The 19,299-nt window shown below is 41.9% G+C and overlaps 1 protein-coding gene across 1 annotated transcript in view; it reads right to left on the bottom strand.

Annotated features, from left to right (window-relative positions):
* Positions 1-15,955, bottom strand: part of LOC123771528 (glutamate receptor ionotropic, delta-2-like) — a 51,199-nt gene extending 35,244 nt beyond the window's left edge. The window contains exons 1-2 of the mRNA XM_069313621.1: positions 15,804-15,955; positions 7,980-8,070 (exon numbers count right to left, since the gene is read on the bottom strand). Of these exons, the coding sequence (XP_069169722.1) occupies positions 7,980-8,070; positions 15,804-15,847 (135 nt within the window). The 5' untranslated portion in view covers positions 15,848-15,955. The remainder of the gene's footprint in view (positions 1-7,979; positions 8,071-15,803) is intronic.
* Between the last annotated feature and the right edge of the window lie 3,344 nt (positions 15,956-19,299).

Here is a 19,299-nt window from a genome sequence, read left to right as displayed (position 1 = left end):
TTGTAGAAAGCCTATTGGTCCATATTTCTTGATGCTTCTATATTGGAGCGGAGTCTTGAGGTGGGTAGAATATAGTTGTGAATTGAATATATACAATCGGGATGATAGCCGACAGAGTGTATCGTGATCCAGCCTGTACTCCTCTTGATATACCAGAAAATATTCTGAGGAAACTACTCCAAGCTTGTACTAAAGAGGCACCCTTCTTGAGCCTGGATGGGCACATGTATAAGCAAGTAGATGGGGTCGCCATGGGTTCTCCCCTAGGTGTCCTGTTTGCAAACTTCTACATGGGTACCATCGAGCAAAAAGCCTTAGTCGACATGAACTTGAAACCGGCCATATACTGCAGGTATGTTGACGACATTTTTACACAGGTACCTGATGTCAGACATCTGCAGGAGCTGAAGGAGGCATTTGAGCAGAGTTCCGTGTAGCGTTTCACTTACGAGATGGAAAAGGATGGGAAGCTGCCCTTTCTAGATGTAACAGTCATGGAAAAGAGCGGAGGTTTCCACACTGCAGTCTACACTAAGGAAACGAACATAGGAATGTGCCTAAATGCCAACAACGACTGCCCAGACAGGTACAAAAGGAGTGTTGTTAACGCATATGTCGACCGTGCTCTCAGCCACAGCTCAGAATGGAAGCAAGTCGACGAAGAACTCTGTAGGGTAAGGCAGGTCCTAGTCAACAACGGCTTCTCCAATGGTTTCGTCGAAGACATCATAAGAAGGAAAGTGAAACGCCATGCAACCTCTGAAGAGACAACTAACACAACACCTATACCCCCTATTAGACTATTTTACAGGAACTTCTTTTCCACAGCTCATAAAACGGAGGAAAGGGTCCTGAAAGATATTGTTAATAGAAACGTTATCCCTACAGACAAAAATCAGAGGATACAACTGACGATTTACTATAAAACCAGAAAAACGGCCAGCCTACTCATGAGAAACTCTCCAGACACAAAACAGAACGCTTTAAAAGAGACTAACGTCGTCTATGCCTTCAAATGCCCTCTTGGGGACTGTAAGCTCCAAAAAACCCAGTATATAGGCAAGACAACAACATCTCTTTCTAGGCGTTTAACGATGCATAAGCAACAGGGCTCCATTAAGGAACATATAATCTCTTCCCACAACCAAACCATCGCCAGAGAAATCCTAGTAAACAACACAGAACTCATCGATAGATACAGCGATAGCAGGCGGCTTGACGTTTGCGAGGCACTACACATCAAGAAGTCAACACCAGCAATCAACAGCCAATTAATGACCACAACTATATTCTACCCACCTCAAGACTTCGCTCCAATATAGAAGCATCAAGAAATATGGACCAATAGGCTTTCTACAAACACTTCTATTCAATACCCATTGTTTCGTGTTCTGTCTTGTGTTGATGAAATTAATACCCTATTAATACCATTTCTTGTTCTGTCTTGTGTTGATGAAATTAATACCCTATTAATGTCACCTTTTGTTCTGTCTTGTGTTAATGCCACATCACCCCTTCCACCTCACTCAAATGTAGATATAAAATCGGAGATGCGTAAGTTCTATTTAGTTGTGTATTTGTGAACTAAAGTCTTTGAAAATGTAATAAGTTTTACGAAACGCGCTCGTGTCGCGTCAGACTAGAAATAAAAATGAATTTTGGAAAATTGATTTTTGATTTACCTCCAACAGTGAAAAGAAATGTACGAAAGATTGAGAAAATTCGTGTTAGAATTATTAATCTTACCTTTTCAGTCATATTTAATAATATATGTCTACAGGAAAGACAGCTACCAAAATATACTAATATATACATATACATATATATATATATATTTATATATACATATGTATATATATATATATATATATATATATATATATATATATATATATATATATATATATATATATATATATGTCGTACCTAGTAGCCAGAACGCACTTCTCAGCCTACTATGCAAGGCCCGATTTGCCTAATAAGCCAAGTTTTCCTGAATTAATATATTTTCTCTATTTTTTTTCTTATGAAATGATAAGGCTTCCCATTTCATAATGTATGAGGTCAATTTTTTTTTATTGGAGTTAAAATTAACGTAGATATATGACCGAACCTAACCAACCCTACCTAACCTAACCAAACCTATCTTTATAGGTTAGGTTAGGTTAGGTAGCCGAAAAAGTTAGGTTAGGTTAGGTTAGGTAGGTTAGGTAGTCAAAAAACAATTAATTCATGAAAACTTGGCTTATTAGGCAAATCGGGCCCTGCATAGTAGGCTGACAAGTGCGTTCTGGCTACTAGGTACGACATATTATATATATATATATATATATATATATATATATATATAATATATATATATATATATATATATATGTCGTACCTAGTAGCCAGAACGTCGTACTCGGCCTACTATGCAAGGCCCGATTTGCCTAATAAGCCAAGTTTTTATGAATTAATTGTTTTTCTACAATCTAACCTAACCTATAAAGATAGGTTAAGTTAAGTTAGGTAGGGTTGGTTAGGTTCGGTCATATATCTACGTTAATTTAACTCCAATAATAAAAAAAATTTACCTCATACATAATGAAATAGGTAGCTTTATCATTTTCATAAGATAAAAATTAGAGAAAATATATTAATTCAGGAAAACTTGACTTATAGGCAAATCAGGCCTTGCATAGTAGGCTGAGAAGTGCGTTCTGGGTACTAGGTACGACATATATATATATATAAATATATATATATATATATATGTCGTACCTAGTAGCCAGAACTCACTTCTCAGCCTACTATGCAAGGCCCGATTTGCCTAATAAGGTAAGTTTTCATGAATTAATTGTTTTTTCGACAATCTAACCTACCTAACCTAACCTAACCTAACTTTTTCGGCTACCTAACCCAACCTAACCTATAAAGATAGGTAGGTTAGGTTAGGTAGGGTTGGTTAGGTTCGGTCATATATCTACGTTAATTTTAACTCCAATAAAAAAAAATTTACCTCATACATAATGAAATGGGTAGCTTTATCATTTCATAAGAAAAAAATTAGAGAAAATATATTAATTCAGGAAAACTTGGCTTATTAGGCAAATCGGGCCTTGAATAGTAGGCCGAGAAGTGCGTTCTGGCTACTAGGTACGACATATATATATATATATATATATACTTATAGATATTATATATTATATATATATATATATATATATATATATATAATAGTATATATATATATATATACAAAGTTTTTGAGTTTTCAGTCGCATATAGTCCTGAGGACCAGTCAGGCTTGTTCGCATTTGTGTTCCTCACGTGTGCCCCAAAGAATGAGGTGATTTGGTGAAATGCTATGCCCAAGATTACCATCCGAGTTGCCGGCGGGAAAGTGGTTCAAATAGCTTCGGCTATCACTTCCTTTTGTCCGGCCGTGATGGTCAAGCGGATTAAGGCGCCCTGTAGTTACCAGTTGCGTTGCTCCTGGAAGTATGGGTTCGAGTCACTTCTGGGGTGTGAGTTTTCAGTCGCATATAGTCCTGGGACCATTCAGGCTTGTTCGCTTTTGTGTTCCTCACATGTGCCCCAAAGAATTAGGTGATTTGGTGAAATGCTATGCCCAAGATTACCATCCGAGTTGCCGGTGGGGAAGTGGTTCAAATAGCTTCGGCTATCACTTCCTTTTGTCCGGCCGTGATGGTCAAGCGGATTAAGGCGCCCTGTAGTTACCAGTTGCGTTGCTCCTGGGAGTATGGGTTCGAGTCACTTCTGGGGTGTGAGTTTTCAGTCGCATATAGTCCTGGGGACCATTCAGGCTTGTTTGCATATATATATATATATATATATATATATATATATATATATTAATATATATATATATATATATATATATATATGTATATATATACACATATATATATATATATATATATATATATATATATATATATATATATTATTATATATATATATGTATATACATATAGTATATATATAAATATATATATATATATAATATATAAATATATATATATATAATATATATATATATGTCGTACCTAATAGCCAGAACGCACTTCTCAGCCTACTATGCAATGCCCGTTTTGCCTAATAAGCCAAGTTTTCATGAATTAATTGTTTTTCGACTACCTAACCTACCTAACCTAACCTAACCTAACTTTTTCGGCTACCTAACCAAACCTAACCTATAAAGATAGGTTAGGTTAGGTTAGGTAGGGTTGGTTAGGTTCGGTCATATATCTACGTTAATTTGAACTCCAATAAAAAAAAATTGATCTCATACATAATGAAATGGGTAGCTTTATCATTTCATAAGAAAAAAATTAGAAAAAATATAATAATTCAGGAAAACTTGGCTTATTAGGCAAATCGGGCCATGAATAGTAGGCAAAAAGTGAGTTTCTGGCTACTAGGTACGACATATATATATATATATATATATATATATATATATATTATATATATATATATATATATATATATGTCGTACCTAGTAGCATGAACGCACTTCTCAGTTCTACTATGCAATGCCCGCTTTGCCTAATAAGCCAAGTTTTCATGAATTATTTGTTTTTCGACTACTATCCTACCTAACCTAACTAACCTAACTTTTTCGGCTACCTGACCAAACCTAACCTATAAAGATAGGTTAGGTTAGGTTTAGGTAGGGTTTGGTTTGGTTCGGTCATGTATGTACGTTATTTTAACTCCAATAACAAAAATTAACCTCATACATAATGAAATGGGTAGCTTTATCATTTCATAAAAAAATTTGCAACAGGTGCAACTGTCCCCCAAGACATGCACCACATCAGCCGAGGAGACCACCGGAGGAACCGAAGCAATCACCACATCAGGCTGCATGATGTGAACTTCTTCATGTACATCAGGAACCAAACATAGCCCCTGGACTGGAGGTAGGAACTTCCCCCCCGGCGACCAAATGCACACAGGCAGCCGAGACCCCCAGAACACCAGACAGCAAGCTGCCATGACACAGGCCACTGGTACCACCGGAGAAACCATCGCCACTTCCTGTACAGCCATAGCAGGAGGAACGTCCACACACACACACACATCCTCCACGACGCCTGCAGCGCCACTAGGGAGGTCCGCAGAAAAACCGCAGACAAAGTCGGCACCACAACCGCAACAGTGCCTGCTGCAGCAGAGGGGCTCCTAGCTGCTAGCCATTCCGTTAGAGCACCCATGTTTGCAGCATCACGCACAGAAGCCTCCGGGGACTCTCAGAGGAGGGGGATGGGAATCATCCTCTTGGAAAAGATTCACTCTCTCCACCATACCAGCACGACTCACTGCAGCCAGGTGTCCCAACAAACTGCGACTAAAACAACAAGTGCGAGGCTGACCAGCATAAAAATCCCGGATGGGGAACCCAAACATTGACGGGATATCAGCCTAAAGCTGCTTAGTAAGAGCTGGATCTCATTTAGCACACTCTTCAGCCTTCCAGAGGAATTCACATGCAGCTGGAGGTGCATGACACACCCAGTTCCCCCCCCCCCCCCACAAAAAAAAAAGACGACAAAGGTCGTCTGGAAACTCAAAAGGCACACCGTGCACATTCACATAAGTTGCCAAAACACTGTGATCCGAAACAGTCACTGTCCCAGCATTCCCAGGCAACATAAAGGCGCCCGTCATAACGCCGGACAAAATCCGTGAAGACAACCTTGGGATGAAACTTCACCACCACCTGGTGACTTTAGTTGATCTGAACACCACCCACGTTGGCTGCTGCAATACGCATGACATCAAACTGCGCCACGCCTACTGCCTGATAGTGCACCAGGCCGGAGAACTCCAGCCCAACCAATAGCGTCCGCCTTACAGGAGGGATGGACAACCCCATCATGCAGGCCCTCACCATTGCCAGGGTGCCCCTGCACGGCACCACCAACTAACTAATTAGCACTAAATTACAGATGCTACAATCCTTTCCCCAATTACAGGTAATACTCTTCTCATCTTGTTGGAGGGAGCTGAGGTGTAATCACCATATAAGCAAGCGATGTGAAGAATGGAAAACAGTACAATTTCCACAGTCAACAATGTAGCACTCGGCCTGTACAGTTCTAATCGACCCAAGACGCTACAGCTTTGACACAGAGCAGACAGCAGACTACGACCGCATCGAGCCAGTACACAATACCCGTAGGAATTGTGGACATTTTGCATTTAAGTTGAAGTTAAATCTGATCTACACTTATTTTGCGGTGCGGGATGTGCCATTTGAATTACCTAATGACTTTAACGTGCTTGCACGTTATGGACAAGTGGGGGAGGTTCGAATGAATCACCATTCATATGAAGGTGCTGATTAATGGGACGAGATGTTCAAAATGATTCTGGAGGAATATTTCTTCTCCTGTTACAGTGATGGGCAGGTGGCTACAAATTCTATATTCTGGACAACTGAACACATGTTTTAAATATGGCAGTCCGGTCATCTGGCCGCTGCTTGTGAAATTGAATGGGCCGATTGGGTGAATGTGTTCCGGGAGGCTGACCTCCTGAGATTGCAGACTGTGGTTACTGCTTGCAGGATAGAGCAGGATGCCCCTGATGTCGTGACGGTACAGGATCAACTGGTGCAAGCGAATGAGGATGTGGCTCTAATTGTGGGGACTGCCATGGGTGGCGTAGATTGAGGACCTTTGCACATCGATGTGCGGTGGGTGTTAGTAATGTGTCAGCTGGGATTAAGATACAAAACTGTGAAGTGGTGGAGGCGGACGTCCACGCGGAAGAGGTAGCGAAGGCCGTCGTACCTACCCGACCCCCAAAGGTGGATAGAGGGGTCCTTGTGGTAAGGTAAAGCCTGTACTGGAAATTTTGAGGTTTCAGTGGTGTTGAGATGGTTGGAAGTGAAGATGAAGTAGTCATGGTAAATGCGCAGGCAACGTGTGAAAGCAACAAACAAACTCGGAGGTGCCATTTTGCATGTTCCACGAAACCAAGAGGTAAAGGAATAAATTTCTTTGACTGTACAATGGTATGGCCAAACCTCCGTATACATTACATACATATTTAGCTGTTCACCTATTATTATAAAAACAAATTTGAAGTTCACATAAAATATTACTTTCACGATGTGTGTTATATATCTCTGTTCCATAGTTAAGTTTCATCACCGACTTTTTATATACGAACATACGCCATTAATAATGTAATTTATGCATATACAAATTTACCTGTTTCTACTATGGTACTACTGTGGTCACTCTTGACACTTTTAGATGTTTGGAATTTCCAACTAGGCTCAGAACCTATCCTTCAGCTCGGATCCCCATGATCCACAGACTTTCCATGCCATATTACTAGACCAGATCCATTCTGCTGGGATAAGCATAACCATCCATTGCAGTGATCCTAGTAACCCATTAATGCACCTCCTTGCTAACCATACCAAATTTTCAGAATAAAGACTCGTTATTATGCTGGCATACCCAACAACCTGTTTTCCATACCCTCCATAATACAATAGGAACCATTCTTTTGTTTGGACCCAATATACAAACAAATTTCCCCAATTCTCACCAAACTGCATCAGGACCCAGTCATCAATTCGTTCCCCATAACCCATGAACATAAGTCTGATCTCACCATCCGCACGACAATAGTCAATGGTCTAATTCTGTTGGGTGCTCCAGAGTTAATCAACAAGTATACCTGTTCACAATATCGATCAGGATTCATGTACTTCTGGGATCCCCATAAACTTGCGTCTATGATCATCATACTTGTAATGGTACTCCAAGACCCATCTTTTGCTGGTATTTATATGCCCATTAAACCCATCAACTTACTTCCCGGTTCACCATATCCAAAAAAAATGGACACACAATATTTCAAGGCTAATCATGATTTATGACATTAATTATCTATTCAATTATCTACATGAACCCATCCATCGAATGGGATCCCTATACCCATCAACTTACCTGCCTGCTCACCATTCCCACCATACCCGACCAGGACCCATCATTCTGCTGGGATCCCCATATACCATCCGGAGGTCTCACATGCGTATACCTATTAGAAATATATTCGAGATTATTTTATATTTTATATTACTAATTTCTGATATATTTAAACAAATTCAGCATCTATAATATTTTTTAATGTAATATACCCCATTAAGAAATATATTTTAACCTAATACCGCCATTTATTTTGATACATTACATTAACAAATATTATAGATGTCTATATATTTACTCAAGACAATGTCGTGAGTAAAAGTCACATTATCTGAATGTTATCAAGAAGGGCTGATATCATGCTATTATTACTATAACTTCTAGGCTATCATTATTATTTAAACTACCACTAATATTATAAACTTACTGATGTCATAATTTGCATTTTTTTCAAATTATCGTTAGCATTGTTAACTTGTTACTGTCATCGGTCTCCTCATCATTAGTAATTTATTTATCTCTGTTATACATGAGCGTAATAAAGCGGGAGTCATAAGTTCACCATTAGTGAGTTTACATACTTTCATGTCACACCTACTCCACATGTTCCTTTAAATGATGTAGGTAATTCACATGTGTAATTGTGTTATTACACATACACCTAAAAGTATGTATTACACCCATAAACCTAAAAGTTCCCAATACTGGATCCATTATGTGAGTTCGAGCAAAGTTTATATGGCTTGGTGACATTAACAGCTCACACAGCCTGGCCTCCTCTACTCCGAGTGACAGACAATGGAAAACGGCTAAAGTAGCCCCAATGCACAAGCGTGACTGACAGGAGGCACTAAATCACAGGCCAGTGTCCCTAACATGCATACTGTGCAAAGTGATGGAGAAGATCGCGCACAAAAACTAGTAGAACATCTGGAGCGAAAGAACTTTGTAACACATCATCAGCATCGGTTCAGGGATGACAAATCGTGCCTGTGTCAGATCTTGAATTCTATGATCAGTCGACAAAAATCAGACAAGAAAGAGAATGGCGGGCGACTGTATATTTTTGGATTGCAAGAAAGTTTTAGCACAGAACTCCACAGGAGACTAGTGCAAAAGCTGGAGACGCAAGTAGGAGTTTAAGGTTTTATGATGTTGTTGTTGGTGGTCCATTCCACTTCTCTTCTCACAGCTTGAGGTTCTGCTCCTCACTGTATAGCTGCTCTTCCACAGAGCTCAGTACCTTCCACAACCTTGGAGTCTCATCAACTACTTTCACTCAGCTGGCTTAGAAGTTCTCAGCAATTCCTTCCCCAGACAAACCTGCAACCCATTGACTCGCCAATAAAAATGTTTCCCTATAAACACGTAAACGAAATGAACTACACAATATGTTTACACCCAACATCTCTCTACTCTCTACATGCTGTGAGTGTGGACTTCCCCGTTTGGGCTGGTCCATCTTCCGCCCGGCCCATCGGCCCTCGAGGCAGCTGGTGGCTGGCCCCTCAGTTGCCCTCCAGCAGTAGGAGTGGTCGGATGTCGCTCCGCCCTCCAGGACGTTCCTCCATCTTTACTCTCTTATTTTAGGCCTTCTGCCCCAATAAAATATGCCTAATGTATCAATAAACATTCGCTACGATCGCTGGGAATACGATCAATTATAGGCAATAACTGTAAACTGGTTAAAATTGCTTACCACAAAAGGGTCTCCAGCAGGGCGCTCTTGGATGGGGCGGCGACACTCAGGGCGCCTCAGGCTACCCATACAACTGCTTTAACTGCCCCTTCACCACCTTGTGCAGTTCCTAACTAGGGATGACACGCCTCCTAACTTATTCCTCATTCGAGACGTCTGTCCACTTCCTTCTTCTTGAAGGTATATAAAAAAGGGGTTCCTCTCTAACAGGGGCTCAAACAGACCACGCCCTCCCCTCACAATTTCTTCAGCTCAAGTGAGCTCAAGCTCACTTGAGCTGAAGAAATCCTTAACTTCGCCTCGTCCCATCCCCAATCCTTATCCTGACCCCCTTCCAAGTGTTATATAGTCGTAATGGCTTGGTTCTTCCCCCCTGATGATTCCAATTCCTTTCAACACCTCCAGCAAACTCTCCACATCTTATATCAAGTCATTTACTTATTTTCTTATTCACTACCCACATTCTGAAATTTTCTATCAAATCAACAAATTATTTTACATATGTATCTTCTCCTTTATATTTCCTTGACCGTCTAGTCAGGTCAGGCCTAATAGAATAATTCTCAAAGGTGAGACTCGTTTTTCAGCTACCTGGGATCATAACAAAGGTTAAGATACTCCATTAGATAATGGAGTAAATTAGCAACAGGAAATAGCGAGTTACTGTGAGAGGTTAGGTCTCATAGTGGCGCGACGTCATCAGTGGATTCCCAGACGATTCAGTCTTTGGATCTATATTGTTTTTATATATGTTCTCCCAGAAGAAATAGACTCGTTCCTCTCAATGTTTGCAGATGAGGCAAAAACAATGAGGATGATTAAAACCGAGGAAGAAAGCAAGAGTTTTCCAAGATGACCTTAGAGAAACTGAAGGAGTGATCTAATAAATGTCTAATAAAGTTCAACACAACTAGATATAAGGGAATGAAACATAGGTGGACGGAACAGGTGGTCAGACACAGGATACGGAATGGAAGATGAAGTCCTCCATGAAACTAGCAGAGAGAAAGAGCTAGGAGTTGATATTACGCCAAATCTGTCTTCTGAAGCACACACACATAAGAATATCGTCAACGCGTATACGAGGCTGGCTAACATCAGAAGTGTCTTTAGAAACTTGTGTGAAACTTGTATAAAGGAATCATTTAGAACCTTGTATACCACACATGGAAGACCAATCCTGAAGTATGCGGCTCTAGAATGGAGCCCATATCTTGTCAAGCATAAGATCGAGCTGCGAAGGTTCTAATGTATGCCACTAGACTAGTCCCAAATCAAAGAGGCATGAGTTATGAGTAAAGGCTGCGTTCATTGCACCTTACGTCGTTGGATGACAGCGAAGTTTGGGGGAGTCATGATCACTACATGCAAAATGATCAGGGGAAATTGACAGGGTAGATAAGGACAGATTATTTAACACAAATGGTACTCGCACAGGGGAACACAGGTGGAAACCGAGTACCCAAATGAGCGGCAGAGACATTAGAAAGAATTTTCAGTGTTAGACTAGTTAATAAATGGAATACATTAGGAAGAGATTTTGGAGCCTGATTCAATACACAGTATAAAATGTAGATATGATAGAGCTCAGTAAGTTCAGGAACCTGTGCACCATATATTGACAGTTGCTAGGCGGAACAAGAGCCGAAGCTCAACCCTCTCATACACACCTAGGTGAGTATAAGGCAGCAATGACCAAAATATCACTTCCAGGACACCTGCTCTCATATTAATTCACAATTTTCTCAAGCGTGATACATATATAAGTAACTGTGGGGAATAATATATAACATATAAGAGTGTTATATAAACTAAGAGAAGGGTATAACATGTTAAATTAAAAACTTCACTAAATTGGAAATAAATAAATAAAAATATATAAGTTGATACTACCGTGAGCACTTTTGTGGTCTATGTGGTGAAGGACACCATTCCAGTTCAACTTCAGATAAACAATCCTCAGTCGTCTGGTCATGCCTGCATCCATAAGAAGTCTCCTGGGGTTGGGCTCCAAGTGATTGGGCACAATTCCTACCCCCCCCCCTTGTCTCATCCAAATCCTTATCCTGACCCCTTCCAAATGCTATATAGTCGTCATAGCTTAGCGCTTTCTCTTGATAGTTCCCTACCCTTCCCTTCCCTTCCCTTCCCTACGCTTCCCTTCCCTTCCCTTCCCTTCCCTTCTTTTCCTTTCCTTCCCTTTCCCTTCCCTTCCCTTCCCTTCCTTCCCTTCCCTTCCCTTCCCTTCCCTTCCTTTCCTTTCCTTTCCTTTCCTTTCCTTTCCTTTCCTTTCCTTTCCTTTCCTTTCCTTTCCTTTCCTTTCCTTTCCTTTCCTTTCCTTTCCTTTCCTTTCCTTCCCTTTCCTTTCCTTTCCTTTCCTTTCCTTTCCTTTCCTTCCCTTTCCTTCCCTTCCCTTCCCTTCCCTTCCATTCCCTTCCCTTCCCTTCCCTTCCCTTCCCTTCCCTTCCCTTCCCTTCCCTTCCCTTCCCAACCCTTCCCAACCCTTCCCAACCCTTCCCAACCCTTCCCTTCCCTTCCCTTCCCCTTCTCTTCCCTTCCTTGGGTGGGGTGGTCTTGCTCAGAAAAACTTGGGAAGCCATCAGTCAGTACGTATCTAACTTCCGTAGGAATCACATCACTTTCTCTTATCTCACACCAACACTACTCCAGGACTACAAAAAGCGAATAGTCATGGTTATTCGATATCATTTATGATGATAACTGTGTCTACCTTTTTGTGGGAACAGTGGACGAAGTAACGAATCTCGCAGCAAATACATTCTTAGGGGTTGTGAGTATGACAAGGAATAGGACCATTACTGCCTAAGCCCGTCCTCTCGAGTGTTCACGACGTCAGTTAAAAGATGTACTAAATTGCTCGAACCTAACCTAACCGAGGACCCATGAATAGAAAACGGACATAACGTAAATTTTGTTCGTGCCACTAATTATGAGCACATCAGTTTTATGGAGTAATGTGATTTATACATCAAAATGCGATGTTCTATTCGAAAGGACAGGTTGGATGCCTGGTGGTACAGGTTGGATGACTGGTGGTACAGGTTGGATGACTGGTGGTACAGGTTGGATGACTGGTGGTACAGGTTGGATGTCTGGTGGTACAGGTTGGATGACTGTGGTACAGGTTGGATGCCTGGTGGTACAGGTTGGATGACTGGTGGTACAGGTTGGATGACTGGTGGTACAGGTTGGATGCCTGGTGGTGCAGGTTGGATGCCAGGTGGTGCAGGTTGGATGCCTGGTGGTGCAGGTTGGATGCCTGGTGGTGCAGGTTGGATGCCTGGTGGTACAGGTTGGATGCCAGGTGGTGCAGGTTGGATGCCTGGTGGTGCAGGTTGGATGCCAGGTGGTGCAGGTTGGATGCCTGGTGGTGCAGGTTGGATGCCTGGTGGTGCAGGTTGGATGCCTGGTGGTGCAGGTTGGATGCCTGGTGGTGCAGGTTGGATGCCTGGTGGTGCAGGTTGGATGCCTGGTGGTACAGGTTGAATGCCTGGTGGTGCAGGTTGGATGCCTGGTGGTTCACATTGGATTGCCAGGTTGTGCGGTTGGATGCCTGGTGGTACAGGTTGGATGCCTGGTGGGTACAGGTTGGATGCCTGGTGGTGCAGGTTGGATGCCTGGTGGTACAGGTTGGATGCCTGGTGGTACAGGTTGGATGCCTGGTGGTGCAGGTTGGATGCCAGGTGGTGCAGGTTGGATGCCTGGTGGTGCAGGTTGGATGCCTGGTGGTGCAGGTTGGATGCCCTGTGGTGCAGGTTGGATGCCTGGTGGTACAGGTTGGATGCCTGGTGGTTCACATTGGATGCCAGGTGGTGCAGGTTGGATGCCTGGTGGTACAGGTTGGATGCCTGGTGGTTCACATTGGATGCCAGGTGGTGCAGGTTGGATGCCTGGTGGTGCAGGTTGGATGCCTGGTGGTACAGGTTGGATGCCTGGTGGTACAGGTTGGATGCCTGGTGGTGCAGGTTGGATGCCTGGTGGTACAGGTTGGATGATTGGTGGTACAGGTTGGATGCCTGGTGGTACAGGTTGGATGCCTGGTGGTGCAGGTTGGATGCCTGGTGGTTCACATTGGATGCCAGGTGGTGCAGGTTGGATGCCTGGTGGTACAGGTTGGATGATTGGTGGTACAGGTTGGATGACTGGTGGTACAGGTTGGATGCCTGGTGGTGCAGGTTGGATGCCTGTTGGTTCACATTGGGATGCCAGGTGGTGCAGGTTGGATGCCTGGTGGTGCAGGTTGGATGCCAGGTGGTGCAGGTTGGATGCCAGGTAGTGCAGGTTGGATGCCTGGTGGTGCAGGTTGGATGCCAGGTAGTGCAGGTTGGATGCCAGGTGGTGCAGGTTGGATGCCTGGTGGTGCAGTTGGATGCCTGTTGGTTTCACATTGGATGCCAGGTGGTGCAGGTTGGATGCCTGGTGGTGCAGGTTAGATACCAGGTGGTGCAGGTTGGATGCCAGGTGGTGCAGGTTGGATGCCTGGTGGTGCAGGTTGGATGCCAGGTAGTGCAGGTTGGATGCCAGGTGGTGCAGGTTGGATGCCTGGTGGTGCAGGTTGGATGCCTGTTGGTTCACATTGGATGCCAGGTGGTGCAGGTTGGATGCCTGGTGGTGCAGGTTGGATGCCAGGTGGTGCAGGTTGGATGCCAGGTGGTGCAGGGTTGGATGCCTGGTGGTGCAGGTTGGATGCCTGGTGGTGCAGGTTGGATGCCTGTTGGTTCACATTGGATGCCAGGTGGTGCAGGTTGGATGCCTGGTGGTGCAGGTTGGATGACAGGTAGTGCAGGTTGGATGCTTGGAGGTGAAGGTTAGATGCCTGGTGGTACAGATTGGATGCTTGGAGGTGCAGGTTGGATGCCTGGTGGTGCAGGTTGGATGCCTGTGGTGCAGGTTGGATGCCTGGTGGTGCAGGTTGGATGCCTGGTGGTTCAGATTGGATGCCAGGTGTGTGCAGGTTAGATGCCTGGTGGTACAGGTTGGATGCCTGGTGGTGCAGGTTGGATGCTTGGAGGTGCAGGTTGGATGCCAGGTGGTGCAGGTTGGATGCCTGTTGGTGCAGGTTGGATGCTTGGAGGTGCAGGTTGGATGCCAGGTGGTGCAGGTTAGATGCCTGGTGGTGCAGGTTGGATGCTTGGAGGTGCAGGTTGGATGCCTGGTGTGGTGCTGCATTAATCAACTGTACAATTATTTATTTATGTCCTCAAAATAAAATAAAATTATCAGGATTCATTTAAGTAATTTTTCTATAATCTACATACTTTTTTTATGTCTTCGTGTTACTACAAAATTTAATTGCAAAGATAATTTTAAAATTACACTTCAATTTTTTATGTTTTACTTAGACTTTTCTTAACATTTTTTTTTAGAATTGATATTCTTTTGATATGTATTATGAGGCCAAATCCTCTCTATAGTCTCCAAACCCTCATATGACAACATAATTGATACACCAAAGCATTTCTCACTAACGTATATTGTCACACAACCCTCTATGTGACGCCAACAATTGAATGTGAGAGAATAACAAGCCGGGTAATTATCACAATAGTCTTCATATTTTTAACTCATGGGCTGTGGTAAAATGCTGCAGTCCTTTAAGATAATCTGAAATATTATCAGTGTTCTCCCTAGCACAACATTTCTGCTCTAAATAGTCCACTATTGGCTCACCATAGCCTATGCTACTCAGAACTTTTGTTTCGAGTAGCTGAATCAAAAACAAACAACAGTCTGCTATGTTACTTAATAGACTGTCTTGTACTTCAGTACTTGTTAACGTCATATTCACTTGGCATCAGTTTCCACTATTGCTTGCACCTCTCTTGGGGTGTTCTGAATGGTTGATAGTACAAACTCACACACGTTTGGTCACTTTGTACGCACATAGTTCTGTTGTATCTGCGATGAACCCTCTCTCTTGACATCCTAGAATTTCCTGTTAACTGAACAACTGATATCATATTATATCTCTTTTTTTTTATGCAACAAAATTAGCTTTCTTCCCCTTCAAAGACATTTATTTCAATTATCTCCTCGATATAATACCTAAGCAAAATTATTATAAAAGTTCTTCGGTAAATATGAAGTGAATATAGTCTCCCTTTCCAGAAAAAAGGCAAACTCACGTAAAATTTGTTGTGTCAGCTAAAAGTTCAAGAACCTTCGCCATGGCACTGAAGAATTGAAGAACTTTTTTCCTGGCGTCTTGGGGTCGTCAACCATCATAGGTTCGTGTGTAGGATACGTTTCACTGACAACCACTAGATGTGGGCCGTTGGAGAGCCTGAGAGACAGTGCAGCCTTTTAGTTATTATTTTAACAATTATCAATGTGGCACTTAGAGCTATGAATGAAACCCAATATTATCTGTTAAGCAATGCCGAGGCAAACATAATAGGAAATTATACAAAAATCACATATCAGGAAATGAAGAAAAAAGCGACGTTTCGATCCGTCCTGGGCGATTAACAAGTTGTGATAATGACTTGATAATGGTCCAGGATGGACCGAAACGTCGAAGTTTCTTAATATTCTGATGTGTGATTTGCACATCATATCTTCAGCCATGTTATATGACTCATTGTCTCCATATGGATCACCACAAGGAAACACAGAACGTTCCATTTAAAGCTGATAAAAAGTTTTATGGAGGAAGTCTTTGATTAGAGATTACATATATAAACTAAAAATTCAAGCATTTCCTGGGCTACTTGAGCTCAGGAAATGTTGCTTGATCCCAGGGAACTCACCAGTATTTCCTTGAATGTGCGACCACGCTTCATGCATGTCGTCTTTCAAACCCCGACCATCCAAGTGGTTGGCACCATTCCTTTCTTCCGTTCCTTCACCAATCCTTATCATGATTCCTTCCTAGTGCTATATAGTCATAACGGCTTATCGCTTTCCCCTGATAGTTCCCCCCTCCCTGGGCTGCCATTTGGGCAGAGAAAAATTAGGTGATCCTCCCAAGTCATGTCATATAAATTGTCAACCACAATACAATGAATTCACCAAGAGTCTCTACCCACCGACACCGAGATGGAAGTCGGCCGCTCTATTAAAAACTACTGTCTAAGCTGGAACTTTATGCTTTTCCCGAGCGGCCACAGAATAGTAATTGACAATTTATAAGACCCAGGTGTTATTTTACCTTGGGTCGATTTCGGGTGTCAAGGTCCCTGTGGCCCGATCTCTGATCAAGACTCCTGGAGTGGCTCAGATAACTTTCCAGGGTTCAAGTGGCTGCCTGAGGCAGGCTTAAAGGTCCTGTTTGAGCAGTAGTTCTACTCTGTGGTGGCTTGTTAAGTAGCTTGTTCGGTAGTTCGTTATATATATCATATAAATAAAAATGGAAATGTTCGTTCGTTCCAAATCGCTAATCTCCGAAAGTTCTTCACCGATTGCTTTGAAATTTTCACACAATGTTCCATTCGCATCTGCGCAGGTTTTTATATACATGCTATATAGATATTACGTCTGTGACTGAAAAACATGTTTTTTTCTGAAAAACTGTGTTTTCATGTGTTTTTCATGTGAGGGAAATCTTCGAAACCTCTTTACCAATTGTTTTGAAATTTTGACACAAAGTTACACTTGAATAGACACGTGTTTTTATATACATGCTATATACATGCCTCACCTGTGACAGGAAATAACATGCTTTTTTAGAAAAAGAGCACCATCTGTTGGAAGTAAGAGCAATACACACTGAAACTTCCGAAATTTCTACACCTTTTGCTTTGAATTTTAACATGCTTCATTTCAATATGCGTGTTTTTATATACCTACTATATAGCTGCCACACCTGTAACCGGTAAAACCTGCTTTTTTGAAAAACAGTGCCATCTGTGGTATATAAGAGCAACACACGCTATACAATTTATGTTACAATTACATTTCAATGTTGCCAATTGCATTGATAAATTTAATTTTCATAGATTTCGATTTATTTTAAACATTGAATTATTTTGAGTGACATTGTGTTGGAATTGAGGTGTGTTGTTTACCATACCGTTCATTTCGTAAGTATAAGTATAGATGCCACACCTATGACAGGTAAAACCTTTTTTTTTAAGAAACAACTACATCTGTTGCACGTAGGAGCAACAAACACTAAACTAAATATGTTTCAGGTCCATTTCAGTGTTTTCAATTTCATTGATAAATGAATTATCATAGATTTCGATTGATTTTCATTTTGATTTAATTATTTTTTGTGAGATTGCATTGGATTTCAGCTGTGTTGTTTACCATACCGTTCATTTCGTGAATATAGTTTATTTTGTTATTTTTTTTTTTGTTTTTCATTTGCTTTATTTTTGTTTTTCTTATATTTCAGTGATGAGAACATCAGATAATTTGATGTTCCCAATTTTTTTATGGAAACATCAGATCATTTGAGAATGCATCGAACAAGGGAGTAAGTAATGGTGGGGAGGACGAGGGGACGAGAGTGGGGGGAGATGCAGAGGACGAGGGGAAAGGGGAGGGGGTAATGGTTGGGAGGACAAGGGGATGGGGCCAGGGGGATGGTGGGGACGAGGGGACAAGAAATGGATATTGGTGGGGGAAGGACAAGGGGACAGGGAAGTGGGGGGATAGTGGGGAGAACGAGGGGACGGGGGGAAAGGGGGAATGCTAGGGAGGACGAAGGGACGGGGTAGTGGGAGATTGTGGAGTGGACGAGAAGATGATTGAGTGGAGAATAGTTAGGAGGACGAGGGGATATTGCAGTGGTGGATGGTGGGGAGGACATAGGGATGAGGGAGGAAGGAAATGGTGGGGAGGATGAGGGGATGGGGGAGTGGGGAATGGTTTGAAGGATGAGGGGACGGGGGAGTGAGGAATGGTTGGGAGGACGATGGGTCTGCAGAGGGGCGAATGGTGGTGAGGACTGGGAGACAGGGGGAGAGTTGCTGTTCAGCAACGCACATACGTTAATGAGCCACAGCAACGCATGGCCGGGTACAGCTAGTATATATATATATATATATATATATATATATATATATATATATATATATATATATATATATATATATATATATATATATATATATATATATATATATAAATAAATATATATATATATATATATATATATATATATATATATATATATATATATATATATATATATATATATATATATATATATATATAACTGAAAACTCACACCCCAGAAGTGACTCGAACCCATACTGCCAGGAGCAACGCAACTGGTATGTACAGGGACGCCTTAATCCGCCTTAATATATATATATATATGTATATATATGTATATATATATATATATATATATATATATATATATATATATATATATATATATATATATGTATATATATATATATATATATATATATATATATATATATATATATATATATATATGCAATATATGTACTAGCATCACCTGGCCACGTGTTGCTGGTCATTGCTGAGTCTCAGCAACCCTCCCCAGGCACCACGTCCTCCCCACCATTCCCCACTCCCTGTTCTCTCGTCCTCTCAACCATTTCCCACTCCCGTATTCAATCATTCAACCCACTTTTCCCCCCCCCCATCCCATCGTCCTCCCCCACCATCCCCCGTCCCCTCATCTTCCGCACCATTTCCTCC

The sequence above is a fragment of the Procambarus clarkii genome, chromosome 76 (genome assembly GCF_040958095.1).
Source record: "Procambarus clarkii isolate CNS0578487 chromosome 76, FALCON_Pclarkii_2.0, whole genome shotgun sequence".
Lineage (NCBI taxonomy): Eukaryota > Metazoa > Arthropoda > Malacostraca > Decapoda > Cambaridae > Procambarus > Procambarus clarkii.
This window is presented reverse-complemented; position numbering and strand designations above follow the sequence as displayed.